The sequence below is a fragment of the Takifugu rubripes genome, chromosome 8 (assembly GCF_901000725.2).
Source record: "Takifugu rubripes chromosome 8, fTakRub1.2, whole genome shotgun sequence".
NCBI classification, from domain to species: Eukaryota; Metazoa; Chordata; class Actinopteri; order Tetraodontiformes; family Tetraodontidae; genus Takifugu; species Takifugu rubripes.
In genome coordinates, this window is record NC_042292.1 from 8,020,627 (window position 1) to 8,033,208 (window position 12,582).

The 12,582-nt window shown below is 49.2% G+C and overlaps 3 protein-coding genes across 10 annotated transcripts in view; 2 read left to right on the forward strand and 1 right to left on the reverse strand.

Moving 5' to 3' along the window:
• filip1l (filamin A interacting protein 1-like) overlaps positions 1-2,817 on the reverse strand; it is a 36,665-nt gene extending 33,848 nt beyond the window's left edge. The window contains exon 1 of one of the 2 annotated variants that reach the window (XM_029839860.1): positions 2,686-2,817. The gene's annotated coding sequence lies outside the window, so the exon portion shown is untranslated. The remainder of the gene's footprint in view (positions 1-2,685) is intronic. The other variant, XM_029839861.1, reaches the window with a different exon arrangement.
• Positions 1-4,355, forward strand: part of ect2l (epithelial cell transforming 2 like) — a 44,297-nt gene extending 39,942 nt beyond the window's left edge. For 3 of the 6 annotated variants that reach the window (XM_029839863.1, XM_029839865.1, XM_029839866.1), the window contains 2 exons: positions 2,580-2,785; positions 3,185-4,355. The gene's annotated coding sequence lies outside the window, so the exon portion shown is untranslated. Of the gene's footprint in view, positions 1-1,244; positions 2,829-3,184 lie in introns of all 6 variants that reach the window. The other 3 variants (XM_029839862.1, XM_029839867.1, XM_029839864.1) reach the window with 2 other exon arrangements.
• A 588-nt stretch (positions 4,356-4,943) lies between these two features.
• Positions 4,944-7,710, forward strand: LOC101062472 (eukaryotic translation initiation factor 3 subunit A). 2 transcript variants are annotated; one of them, XM_011606369.2, is made up of 9 exons: positions 4,946-5,218; positions 5,296-5,368; positions 5,446-5,555; positions 5,617-5,715; positions 5,784-5,959; positions 6,654-6,711; positions 6,777-6,839; positions 6,902-7,216; positions 7,307-7,710. In XM_011606369.2, exons 1-9 carry the CDS (start codon positions 5,072-5,074, stop codon positions 7,604-7,606), a joined length of 1,341 nt encoding a protein of 446 aa, XP_011604671.2. In that variant the 5' UTR covers positions 4,946-5,071; the 3' UTR covers positions 7,607-7,710. The 2 variants fall into 2 exon arrangements, with proteins under 2 accessions (XP_011604670.2, XP_011604671.2); XM_011606368.2 differs by having other exon boundaries at positions 4,944-5,218; positions 6,902-7,710.
• The last annotated feature ends 4,872 nt before the right edge of the window (positions 7,711-12,582 follow it).

Here is a 12,582-nt window from a genome sequence, read left to right on the forward strand (position 1 = left end):
CACATGCTGCCGCTCTCGTCTCCTTTTAAAGTCATCTGTCATCGTCCGCTTGTCTTCGCCCGTCCCATCGGAGCGTCTTCTGCGAAAGCACCCTCCAGATGATCTTTCACAGCACTGTACCAGCCGACCCCCCTCTGCCTATTTTGACCTCACTTGGCAGTGGGGAGCTGCGGGTCAGGCTACCAGACGTACGGGAGGCTAATGTTGGACAACACCGGCGTTTCTCTCGGGGTATAAATATCCTGCTCTTTTCCCAGAGCAGCGAGCGCTCGAGAAACCGGATCTGAGGTGCTGAAACGACTAAAACCACGTGTACCCCTGTGCACCGGCCGACCCCCCGTCACCCGATTAATCGTCCAGTTGTTTAATCCAACGTACTACAGCCAATAAACACCATTTCTTGTCAAAGAAAACAACATGAGCAGGAGCTGGCAGGCCAGCGCGTCAGTCCGGACTGTTGCTAACACGTTAGCTGCTCACACGTTAGCTGCTCACACGTTAGCTGCTAACACGGGCCGATTAGCACCTGCGACGGGAGCGTTTTAGCTGATCCAGAACAAATATTTCACGCTGCACCAGGCTGAAGATTTCTGTGTGTGGATGTAGCGGAGAAAAAGAAACGGAACAGATCAAGGGGCAGCTTTTGTCTGCAATGCACGCAGTGATGTCACAGACGCAGTGATGTCAGACGCAGTGATGTCACAGACGCAGTGATGTCACAGACGCTGTGATGTCAGACGCAGTGATGTCACAGGCGCTGTGATGTCACAGGCGCTGTGATGTCACAGACGCGGTGATGTCAGACGCGGTGATGTCACAGACGCTGTGATGTCACAGACGCTGTGATGTCACAGGCGCTGTGATGTCACAGGCGCTGTGATGTCACAGACGCGGTGATGTCACCGTTGCAGTGATGTCATAGATGCAGTGATGTCACAGACGCTGTGATGTCACAGTTGCAGTGATGTCACAGACGCTGTGATGTCATACAAGACACAGAAGAAGACAGAACGACCTTTCTGCTCACTCTTCCAACAAACTGTCTCCAAGCTGAGAAAGCTAAGTTGTCGTTTGACGTTTGTGTTTATTTCTCCGACCCGGTCCGGTGAGGCTGTGGGTCCACATGGGAGGAGTCATGTAGGCCAATGTGGATCTGGGTCTGGCTCAAGCCCGCCTTTCTGGCACTGGCTCTCCCCGTCTGCTGCTTCATCCTAGCTAAAAGACCGTTTTCTTTCTATAAACAGGAGGAACCGGATGTGGAGACGTCCATGTGCTCACGCTCATCCTGGAGCATCTGTCCTACTGTTGATGAAAGTCCAGGAAGGAGGTCTGAGAGGAACGTTCAATCCCACCTGCAGCTGCCGCTGCTGCAGCTCGTTGGTCTCTGCTCCACTACCCTCGATCTGTCAATCACCCCGATGGCGCTGCCTTCGCTGCACATTTATGGTCGGAAACATTTGTTTTTCATGATACCCGACGGGGTCGGGGGTGTCTTCAATCCTGTCAGATCGCACTGGGGGACCAGAAATCCCAAGCTAAGCACCGACGCCCAGTTTGAGCTGAACGTTCTCAGCCTCCGAACACCTTCAAGTCGTGACAGATGGTTTCATATAAGTGCCTCAACCAGACAGAAGCCTGAAGCGTCCAGGTCAAAGCTTCCAGCTGGACGTCTCTCTTTCTCTTCATCTTACAGCAGATTACGGCACCAGAAGGTTGTGGCTCTTAGACCCTCTGGTCTACCCTCTCAACGTGATCACCCCCCCCCCCCCCCAGAGCCTTTTAAAGCTGCATCTGGGGCATCCTGATCCACCCATCTGCCACTCCAAATATTTACCTGCAGTGGGAGGAATTCCAGCACCTGTCGGCCTTTTTTGTCCTGACCCGTTACTGGCTGCTATAATATGCTAATCTCGTAGCACATTATGAGACCTCATATGACCATGAGACTATGAGGAGCATGTGTGGATGCACGCTAGCAGCTTTTTGACTTCCTGGAGCCAAAGTGCCCCCTTTTCTGTCCCTCCTGCATTTTAGCGTGCTGCCAAACTGAGACGGCGGAGGTCTAGTAACCTGACTCTAACCCACCCCCCACCAATCAGACACTCGATGACACCGCTGTGAGTTCTCATGGACGCACTGCCCTTTGGAAATCCCCCCCCCCCCAGTCCCAAAACTGCCACCAACGTACGCTGCACCGGCGAGCCTCGCCGCCCAGGAGTGAGTTATGATGGGCGCTGCGACCACGCGAGTTTCCAGCGCATCCAGTTTCGCCTCCATCAGCAAATTAATCTGAAAAGTCTACAGGGAAAATCCTCCGGCACCGGACAGTTCCCGGACCGACGGTGCCGGCAGATGAAACAAAGACCCGGCCCGTGACCTCTGCGACCTCTGATGGAAGCTAATCAGCCTAATTAGCATCAACCTCGCAGAAAAGCTGCCACAGCACCGATTAGCCGCCGATCGCTGACCGCTCCCTAAATCCACTTAAGTTGGAATTTCCAGTTCATCTGTGCCCCAGTGTTCCCAGTGCGGAACCACTTCCAGTAGAAAAGTTTTTTCTTTCTTTTTTTTTGTTGCAGGGTGGAGCAGCTCCCTGGAGGAGCCGCAGCACCTCTGCTGCTTCCCAGTATTTCGCCTGCACGCGCGCTGAGACGCCGCCCGGCTGCCTCGCGGAGCCGCTCTTACCTCGGCGGCGTTCGCCTCCGCAGTGTCACCAGATCCAAACGTTGGCGCCGCTTCCCTTTTCCCTCGGTCACGTCCTCGGCCGGCAGCTCATGCAGTCCAGGTAATCTGACGGAGGGCGAACAGGAGGAGACCCTGCTGGATCTGTGAGTGTGTGTGTGTGTGTGTGATGGTGGTGGCGTGGTGTGTGAGAGAGGGAGATGGAGAGCAGTAGGGGAGGGGGGCAGATATGAGCCCTGTTGCTGTTAAATTTAAAGCGCCCTCCCCTTCTGACACCTTGAGCCGCGGCTCTGCAGCACACAAGCAGGGGAGCAGATGGTGCCTGCTGCAGATTGAGCCCTTGGAAATCAGCGGTTGTCCGGGGGGGGGGGGGGGCAGAGGGACGCAGGGTGACAGGGGTAATATTTAGACAGAGATAAGGGCATTTATTATAGCACAACTTCTGCTCAGTGTCCCAATTCTGGACTAGCACACAGCTCAAATATACCTCTTTCTCTCTCAGGTGGCAAAAACAGGTGCCTACATTACCCAGAATGCAACTCCAGGCTTTGAGGCCACCCAGAAAGCGCACGACCTCATCTGAAGAAACATGCGAGATGAGCAGAGATGCTGTCAACCTGAAACCTCAACTAAAAGAGTCCATCAGGGACATTTTCCGTGTTCACGGTCAAGATTCCTTTTTATCATGAACCTGAGGCTCCGCTCAGTCCCGACCCACCTGAAATCCTTTGTATCCTCTATAAATGTCGAGTGTTGTGGAGGCTGAGCAAAGGCTGGATGGTGAGGCGTAATTACAGGCGTAATTCTGTAATATTTAAGGTCTTTTGTACGACAGGCGTGTTCACTGATTCCGAGGATTTTGTCATCGAGGCCAAATGAGCATGAAGATCGGGAGGATTCAGTGTCGGCAGAATGTGGCGCCAGGTGTCGCGTCGGGTGGACGTGCTGTCTGTGGACTTCAGTTCAGCATTCGCTGGGTTTTTTCCGTTTAACTCTGCACTCCTGAACATGTTCTGGGTTGCTTTTGTTCTGTTTACGTCTATTTGTATCAAACAAACCCCATGAAAACAGTTTGACAAATGAGGGATTTGTGATTTAATGACATCATCCCATTGATGTAATGCACTGAGGAGCGAGTGGCACTGTACCAAGATGGCCGCCCTGTAGGCTGACTGCTCTGATGTGCACCTGAGGTGCGTTTAGTCTGTGTTTCCTGCTTTCAGTGCCTGTTAATCTAGAAATGATTCCATCCATCTGTTATTTAAAAACCACCCTTTCTTTTGGAGGGAAACTGCCTGAGGGTCGTGTGTTCGGGTCTGTTCCGTGTGTGTCGGCGCTCAACATCCAGTTTAGTTTCATTGGACGCCATGAAGACAACTCAAGACACGTCTTGCTAATGTCTTCAGGTGACCTTAGCATCTTTGTTTATTGAAATTGATGCTGCTAGCTCCAGGCATGCTAACAAACGGTGGCGCGGGCCGCTATGTTTTAGATCAGACATAAATTCCACAACAAATCACGTGTGTGTGTGTGTGTGTGTGTGTGTGTGTGTGTTGGGGAAATAGAGAGGGTTTTAATCATTCCCCCTGTGATGCAGCAACTATAGGATGTTTTGACCAGTGGACATGACTCTGAATGATAATTCCGGTATTAAATGGAATGTAGCATAAAGCTAATCAAGGCTCTGCTAATTGCCTTTTCTAAAAACAACAAAGAAGAGCAGCGTGTTGGAATCCTGTTACCACGTAAAATTAAATACTTTTCCACTCTTCGATGCCAAGATAACATCGTAAAGCACCGATTTATCACACACTGTCTGACCTCTTTCCTCCTCCATGGGTGTGATGGGAGCAGTTTAAAAACAGAAGTATTTACGACTCAGCGCTCTCCTCTGAAGTGAACACGTGGGACAGTCGCAATGACACCGCCGAGTTAAACATAGACCCCCCCCCCCCTCTCTCTCTATCTCTCTCTCTCTATCTTTCTTTCTCTTTGAATAGATCTCAGTTTGATATTCAGCTGATATTTCCTCAAACACATTGATGAAAATGATTTGGTTGAGAAATGATAGACACAATAATAAGACAAATATTCAGTAAACACCCTGACTGGTGGCATTTCATCGCAGCAGTAGCGTGTGACAGGTTAATGTGTGAAAGCGGAACCATGTGACAGAAGGCGGGTTCCTGTCCTGGCGGGGCTCCTGCGCTCAGAGCGTCTGCTGCCGCCTAGTGGCGGCCACGGTCAACTGCAGCCTCCCGCCGCTCAGGTGCGACCAATAACGCTGTGATTCATCAGCCAGCAGCTGCACGCGCCCCAGCAGCTGCACGTGCCCCTGCAGCTCGGAGCCGGACTTATCAGTTTCCTGTCCTGTTTCCGAAGAAGCAAAATGTCGGACGTATATTTTGAAATGCTAAGAAAAAGCAACCACATCCCGTCAGGACGTCAGCTCCCCAGAACGCCTCCGTTAGCAGATGTGAAGAGACACCTGGATTTTTTAAACGAAGATCCAGTGGAGGCTTGTGAGATGGAAAAGGTTGGTGTGGATTTTTCTCTTTCTGAGGATTAACCTCAATTATATTTTTTTAAAAAGAGAAACATCTTCATCTCCAGACAGGTTCCAGATCTCCAGATGAGCCTGAGCTCAACAGAACTTTTGATTTCCACAAGCTTCAGCCAAAAACAGGTCCAGGCCACGGACGCCTCTGATGATTCCCTCTGTCCTGCTGAGGTTTTCACCTTCTCACCTGTACTTCTGCTCAGAGCTGTCCGACCACACCATGCTGAAGGGCATGAAGGGCTACCAGCTGACCCACAGTGACCTGGAGTTCATCCGAACCTTGCAGGAGGACAAACTGATCCAGAAGCTTCAGGTCTGACCTCTGACCCTTGTCTTCTCCTCTGTGTCTGTGCTGACGCAACATTTGTCCTCAGAGAGACCTGGAGGAGGTGAAGAAGCTGCTGAAGGTGGAAACATTAGCGGCGGAGAAGAGCCTTGTCCTCAGGGAGCGAGCACTGGCTGAACTGGACAAGGTGGGACAAGACCAGCGAGGGTGTCACATGTTCCTGCCAGAGGTCTGAGATGTTCTTCCTGTTGTCAGCTGCCATCTATCACAGAGCTCACCCAGTGGGCCACGCTGGTCCTGGCGAAGACGCGTCCATCTACACGTTTGGACAGCAAGTGTCTCCTGTCCATGGTGAAGAAAGAGGACGTCCAAAGGGTGATAAAGGAGAAGGAGACTGAGCTCGCTCGGTTGGAGGAGATGGTCAAGGACAAGTAAGTCAAAAGTCTTAAAGTCCAGCGTGAAAGGAAATGAACCTGGACTGTTTTCTTTGTTTGTTTGTTTGTTTGTTTGTTTTTACATCGCTCATGTTTTAACATTGTCTTAAGGCTAAACAAATATAGCAGATAAATATGTATCCAATGTGTTGATCCAACTCACAATTAGGGAACAACATCCTGGTGCACTATAAACAAATGGAAAACACACCATTTAGCAACGGGCTAATATATCACCTCATAGTCATAAATGAAAGTGAGCTTACGTAACGTCATAAACTGACTGAATCTGCAATGCCAGAACATTGTTGTAAACGAAGGGTGTCCAGAAGAGACAAACCTGTCAACTTTAGTAGTTGTGAGTTATAATCAACCACTTCAATCATGTTGTACTGTTGCTTCTCTCCACTAGAGGCCACCAACTCTGACACACTGGACATTTAGAGCTGTTGGTGCTGGTATGAAGGTACAACCATTAGCCGAGTGGTTCACCTGTAACAATCACAGGGGTTTGTTTGTATATAAACAAACCAACAAATAATCGGCTCATAAGTTCAGAATCATTTTTTGGGAACCACATTCAGGACAGTGTGATGGTTTAAATCAAACATGCCCACAGCTGAATTTCAGTGGCGTAGCGCTCCGTGATAAAATGCTCGTTGAAGCGCTAACGAAGTCCAACACAACACAGGAGGAAGAAAGAGGCTGAGCAGAGGGAGCAGCTAGAGAGACTCATTTCTGAAGGGCAGGTGAGGCCGCAGCTTTCTGCTGCTGCCGACGGGTCGCCGCCTCTCACCGTTTTGTCTGTTTCCAGCTGAAGGTGCGAGAGTTGATGAGCGACTTGTCCAAACTGAAGTCCGAGCTGACGCAACAAGAGGTGAAAACGTTTCCACACGTGAACGACAGAACGTCCCCGATATCTAACGCGTGGTTCCACAGGAAGTGCAGAAAACGCTGCAAAGCCAGATCAAGATCCAAGAATCGGCCAAGATCAAAGCGGAGGCGGCAAAAGTGGAACCCTGGGAGCGAGGCGGCGGCGGCAAGAGCCTCGTGAAAGGTGGCGGTAAAGAAGGCAAAGCAGCGGCTGGAGACCAAGACGGAGCCCAACCACAGAGGAGAAGAGTCGCCAGCGCTAAACCAAATAAGCAGAGTGGCACGAAAGACAGAGCGAGGAACCCAAACACTGTGAAAACGACCAGAGTGGCCAAAGAACCAGCGACAAAGGGCCCCGCCGAGGGGAAACCGGCGACAAAGGGCCCCGCCGAGGGGGAACCAGCGACAAAGGGCCCCGCCGAGGGGGAACCAGCGACAAAGGGCCCCGCCGAGGGGAAACCAGCGACAAAGGGCCCCGCCGAGGGGGAACCAGCGACAAAGGGCCCCGCCGAGGGGGAACCAGCGACAAAGGGCCCCGCCAAGGGGAAACCAGCGACAAAGGGCCCCGCCAAGGGGAAACCTCTCCAGACAAACCCGAAACAAAGTGGGGGAGGAAGAGGAAGACCGCCAGCCGTGGCTCCGCGACCAAGAAAACATGTCAAACAAGCGGCAGAAAGCTCGTCCAGCAGGGGGCAGAGTGCAGCCGAGGGTGAGGAGGGGGCTCCAAACACCGGCCTGAGGAGGTCCAAGAGGATCGCCAACAGAAAGTGAGCTGCCGCCTGGACCGGCGCTGGGTGGCAGGCGGCTAATTGGTTCTCTTTTAATGTCTGTGTGTTTTTGTGTGATGGCTAATAAAGTCAAAGTCTCAGATGGCACAAATCTCGTCCAGATGTTGTGATCTGCGGTGTAAATCGCCAGTTTCTGGAGACGTTACCGGAGAACCTGCGCCAATATCGGGCGTTTAGCATTTCAGCAGGGGTCCAGCTCATCTCTGAACATGAGCTGTTCAGAAAGCAAAACAATCGTCTGCAGACTGTGAAACCTGACTGGGAACCGTTCTGCTGACAGTCGGAATGTTCTGGGGCACCTTCTCCAGTTACAAATGGAGACTGCGTGATGGCCAGATTCCCGCCTCATCCGCCAGGATTGGCTTCACCTCTCGGAGGGAAATAACAACCAAACTGAGGTTCTGTTGTTTTTCCACCTGAACTCTCCTGACGCTGTCTCCCAGTCCCGCTGTAGCTTCCACGTTTACCGGAATCTGGCCTCCCTTTCATCTCAGCATTCCCGGGACAAACTTGGAATCTTGGTAAAGGAGGCTGGGGATACGTCGGCCTCCAACATCAGATCTTGTTTATGAAAAAACAGGAGCAGAATGTGGAACTCCGGCCCAACAAGGAGCAGAACACGGATCAGTAACCAAAGGCTCTGCCCTCAAGCCAGGTGGACGCGTCCACGTTCTTGTTACCGAAGAACTTTTACGGCTCAACAGTTTGCTTGATGCTAATGTTTAGTGATAGCATAGCATAAAGAGTTGAAGCACTCGTGTTTTGATACCTAAGATTTACTGGTACCTGCTGGACAAACTGGGAACAAAACCACTACAAACACAATGGGAAGAAGGCAGCGACGGCAGAATTCGTTCATGTTCGTCTGTTGTTGACTGAATCTGTGGTTACATCAATGTGTCATTCGCACAATTGGCCAAAAATGCAGATTTCTCACCAAACAGTTGCATTTAGCTCAGCCCCCTTAGCAATGTTAGCATAGGACGGATTCCCAAGCGTTCCTGACAGCTGGAGGAGCATTTCTCAGTTCTCATTTGGATTTACTTTGAACATAAACGGAAGTGACGTCATGCAACATTGCTAATTATGGCTGTCGGTCCGAAGCTTCTGGAGTTTTGGAACCAAGACGGCAAAGGTTCCAGGCAGAGGAGGTGAATCCGGGGACACCGGTGCCATCCAGCCAAGTCCAAGTCGGTTTGTTCTGGCTGAAAACACGTCTGTGTGGAGCAGGAGGGAACACTTCTCCACAGGAAATGTGGTTTCTCAGAGGTTCGCTTCAGTAATTTGACTGAAGGGCCTCAAAGAACGTCCTTGAGAAGAGAAGTGCAAACGCTTCGGCTCCGTCTGAGCTCGTTGAGGTTTTTCCGACCTCGTGGGTTTGTCTGCTCGCTGAAACATTTCACTTTATACCTTCTAAAATGTGATTGACGCTTGCAGACGTGAAGGGAAATTCTTTTGGATTTGTACCTTCATTAGCCTTGACATGCTGTTGGACAGAGCAGCCTAAGCTAAGCTAGCAGCGCTAACATCTGCGCCCTCCGATGCATCTTTAGCAGAGAGCAAATATTGAACTTGAGCCATGTTTTTTCTCTAAATGACACCGACGGCGTTCGCGTCCAGACGCAGCTGCATTCCATTAGTCCAATTATTCTGCCATTTGGGATGGACCAGACTCCAGCCTGAGGAACGCCAGACCAATTAGAACCCACCAGCCTGGCGTGTTCCATCACAGGAGCCAGCCTGTTAAAATAAACCTCACTTTTATTCATATTCAGATGACACGACGGTGTCGGCGTCACGTGTCAGGACAGGAAGTTCTAGTCCTTCCTGGATTCAGTGAAATCTCTCAGCAAGGGAGCCAATAACAATGTCAGGAGCTGGACAAACATGGTCCAGAACAAGCACAGAGGCTAACAGGAGCTTCCAACCTCTGGAACAGTCTTGTTATGATTCTGTCTCTGTTTGGACTCTCTGTTCACACAGTTTCATCCTTGTTCTGCTGACTTGAAATGACACCAAAATCAGCTTGTTCTGCTTACGGGTCACTTCCTGGATAAAGGAGGTGCTATTTAGCACGACCTGTTAGCTGCTAACTCTGGAGCTAAATGTTTGTCGGCTGCTTCTTCTGAGCCTGTGTCAGGTTTTAGGTCGTGCCGGTAAAGAGCAACTAGTTTTTAAGAGGATTTTGGTGGTAGCTGCATATAGGATCCTTGTGGCTTCATCGGAAACAAGAACAGGAGAGACTTTAGCTTTTTTTGCCATACTCGGCGCCAAGACGGCGTCCTCAGGTCATCATCATGATCCCAAATGTTCCTGAATAAAGCTGATTGTACCTGCAGGTCATTGCGTGTTCTGCAGGAGGTGACGGCTAACTCCCCCATGCGTTACATAACCACCTACACAGCGTGTGAAGGCACAGGGATCCGTCACTTTCAGAAAACGACCCTCTAATTAGCCGCGACGGCTCTAAAAACCGCTGTTTTGGCTCGTTGCCGGCTGTTTCAGACTCGCTTCGCCATCCAGTCTGACAGAAAACTGAGCAAGAACCTTGTTTGCTAAAGAAAACATGCAGTGAGGCGACGCGTCAATGAAACTTTCCAGGCTAATTAATTACTGGCAATAGAAAGAATTATCAGGTGTGACGACGCACATCCAAATTATTTGTCAACATACGTGTGACGGCTCAAAATGGATGTGTTAAAGGCACGGTTTAGTCACAAATACACATTTTCCTCCTCCTGCGACACTTTTTAATTCAACTGAATATGGAAAAAGGGCTCCCAGTGACCTGCTGTTAGCATATTTCACAAATAACTGCCAAGCTAAACATACATCAAACTCAAGTTCATTTCGTTTTCCGATAATTTAGCATTTAACCCGTTAGCTAGTTAACCGCTTGGCAAACATGTTAGCCTCAATTCTATCGTGTTTGTTTAGGTTAGCAAATGTCCACCTTGTGTGATGGGTGAGATGGCTGCTTTCTTGGCAGCTACCACCAGGGGGCATCAGTCAGGGAACCTGAGAGGCTCAGTTTTATTTGTTTTCTGGTCGTGACAGCCGAGGCCTTACGAAACGCATCACGACTGGTCGGGACTCAGGATCCGACAACGATTGTGGATGAGAACAAGTCTTCCTGCGAGTTCACTGAACAATTTTTGTCCAAAAAGTTCCTGAAGAACAAAACAAAGTTCTGTTTCTGTTCTGTTCTCATTTCTCATGTCATTAGCAGTCGTGGGTTTGGCCTCCGTTTGATTTGTTGTCGTTGGTGGAAGTTGTTCAACACTTGCTGAAGGTTCTCAGACGTGTGTTCTCACCCAGAACGTCCTCAACGAGCCACATTTTCTCGAATAACGACCACAATATATAATTCTTCTTGTTCAGGGTGTCTGACCATGAGAACTCGGAGCTGAGCACGTTCAGGGAATTACATGGATTCCACTTCGTGTTGTGGGATAATTCTTTCGTGCGCAACACTCTGCTAACGCTGCTGGAGGAACGGCCATTAACCTCATGTTTACTTTCCACTTTAGGCCGTCTGGACCATTTTTTTCTGACTTGCATAACTGAAGAAATTCTCAAAGACTGGTCAAATGTGTTGCTGGAACTTTTGCTGCTGAATGTGTTCAGTAAAAATCCAACTAAATCCTGAATGAGCAGGCGAGCTCATGCCACATGTTCTCACATGTTCTCACTCAGAGTGTTTTCGAGTGAAGGGTGAGGCAATAAAAGGTGGCTAACGGCTAACAGGTTGGAGAATGTGAGCCTTAATAAAACCTTGCATCTTCACTAAAGACTTAATGGCTGGAAGAAATGTTAGTGAAGGTGGTTAGCGGCTAACGATCCATTTCCTGTGTCATATGGAAAGAGTGCTCTGCTTCCTAATTGGTCTGAATGCACTGAATGGAGACTTTTTCTGACCATTTTTTTTGGCTGTCAGGAAATTTTCCAGTTGCTGGTTTGGTGAAGCTTTCAAGCGTTTGCCAGTTCATTAAATCAACAAATTGTGATTGATTTGAATTAAAGCTAGATTTACAATTTTAAGGTAGCATTTAAGAAAACTGTGTAGTCTGAAATCCGGTATACAGTACAACAAAGACAATGGTAGCTCATTTTGGCCCCTCCTCCTTTAAACGAAGCGTTAAATATGTATTTAAAACTCAGCGTGTTAGCTTCTCGAGTCTTTCCTCAGTAACTGAATTAGTAACATGACTAAGCAAAATGGAAATTTGGTTTAAGCTTTAAGTGAATTCTGTTGGTTAGCCTGCGCTCACTGCTCCGTTGCCAAACTCCCAAACGTGTGATTGGTGGTCTCAAATCCAGCTCCAGGACCATGGATTCACAACCAGACAGAAACATTCAGAGGAGACATATCACCAAAGGGATGCTTGTTTCGCATCCAGGCAGCAGATGGCATTGACAGATGGGTTCAATTCCCCGAATGTTGTGATTAGGAGACGTCACGTTTAAGCCTCATCAAATCAGCATTAGGACCATCAGACTTGTTCAGCAACAGCTATGCTAACATGCCCGCATCTGTCTTCTGGAGCCCAAAAGTAACAAGCTATCAGACAGGGGATTAGGAAAGAAAATATCTTCTGACACTTTTGGAGAAAATTATTTTCAGTTCACCAAACAACGGCCTGGTGAGCTCATTCATGTCAGTAAATTTGTCCAATCTGGGGAAAATGCTGTTGCGCTTATGCTATTATAGATTTATGGTGCCTTTATGATTCAGTGCGTAATCAAGTTACAATTTTGTGTGAGATAGTTCTGAACTGAGTGACTTTTGTGGTATAGTTAGCTTAGCGTGCTAAGGACTACAGCAAATTGTGTGTGTGTGAGGTCACTCACGGCTGAATTCTCGCACTTCTTCGATGACACCATGAAGTTCGTAACCAAAATAAAATCCCCGGTCTTAAATATTTTGTGACCACTTTAGTGAGTAGCCATAGTTAGCTT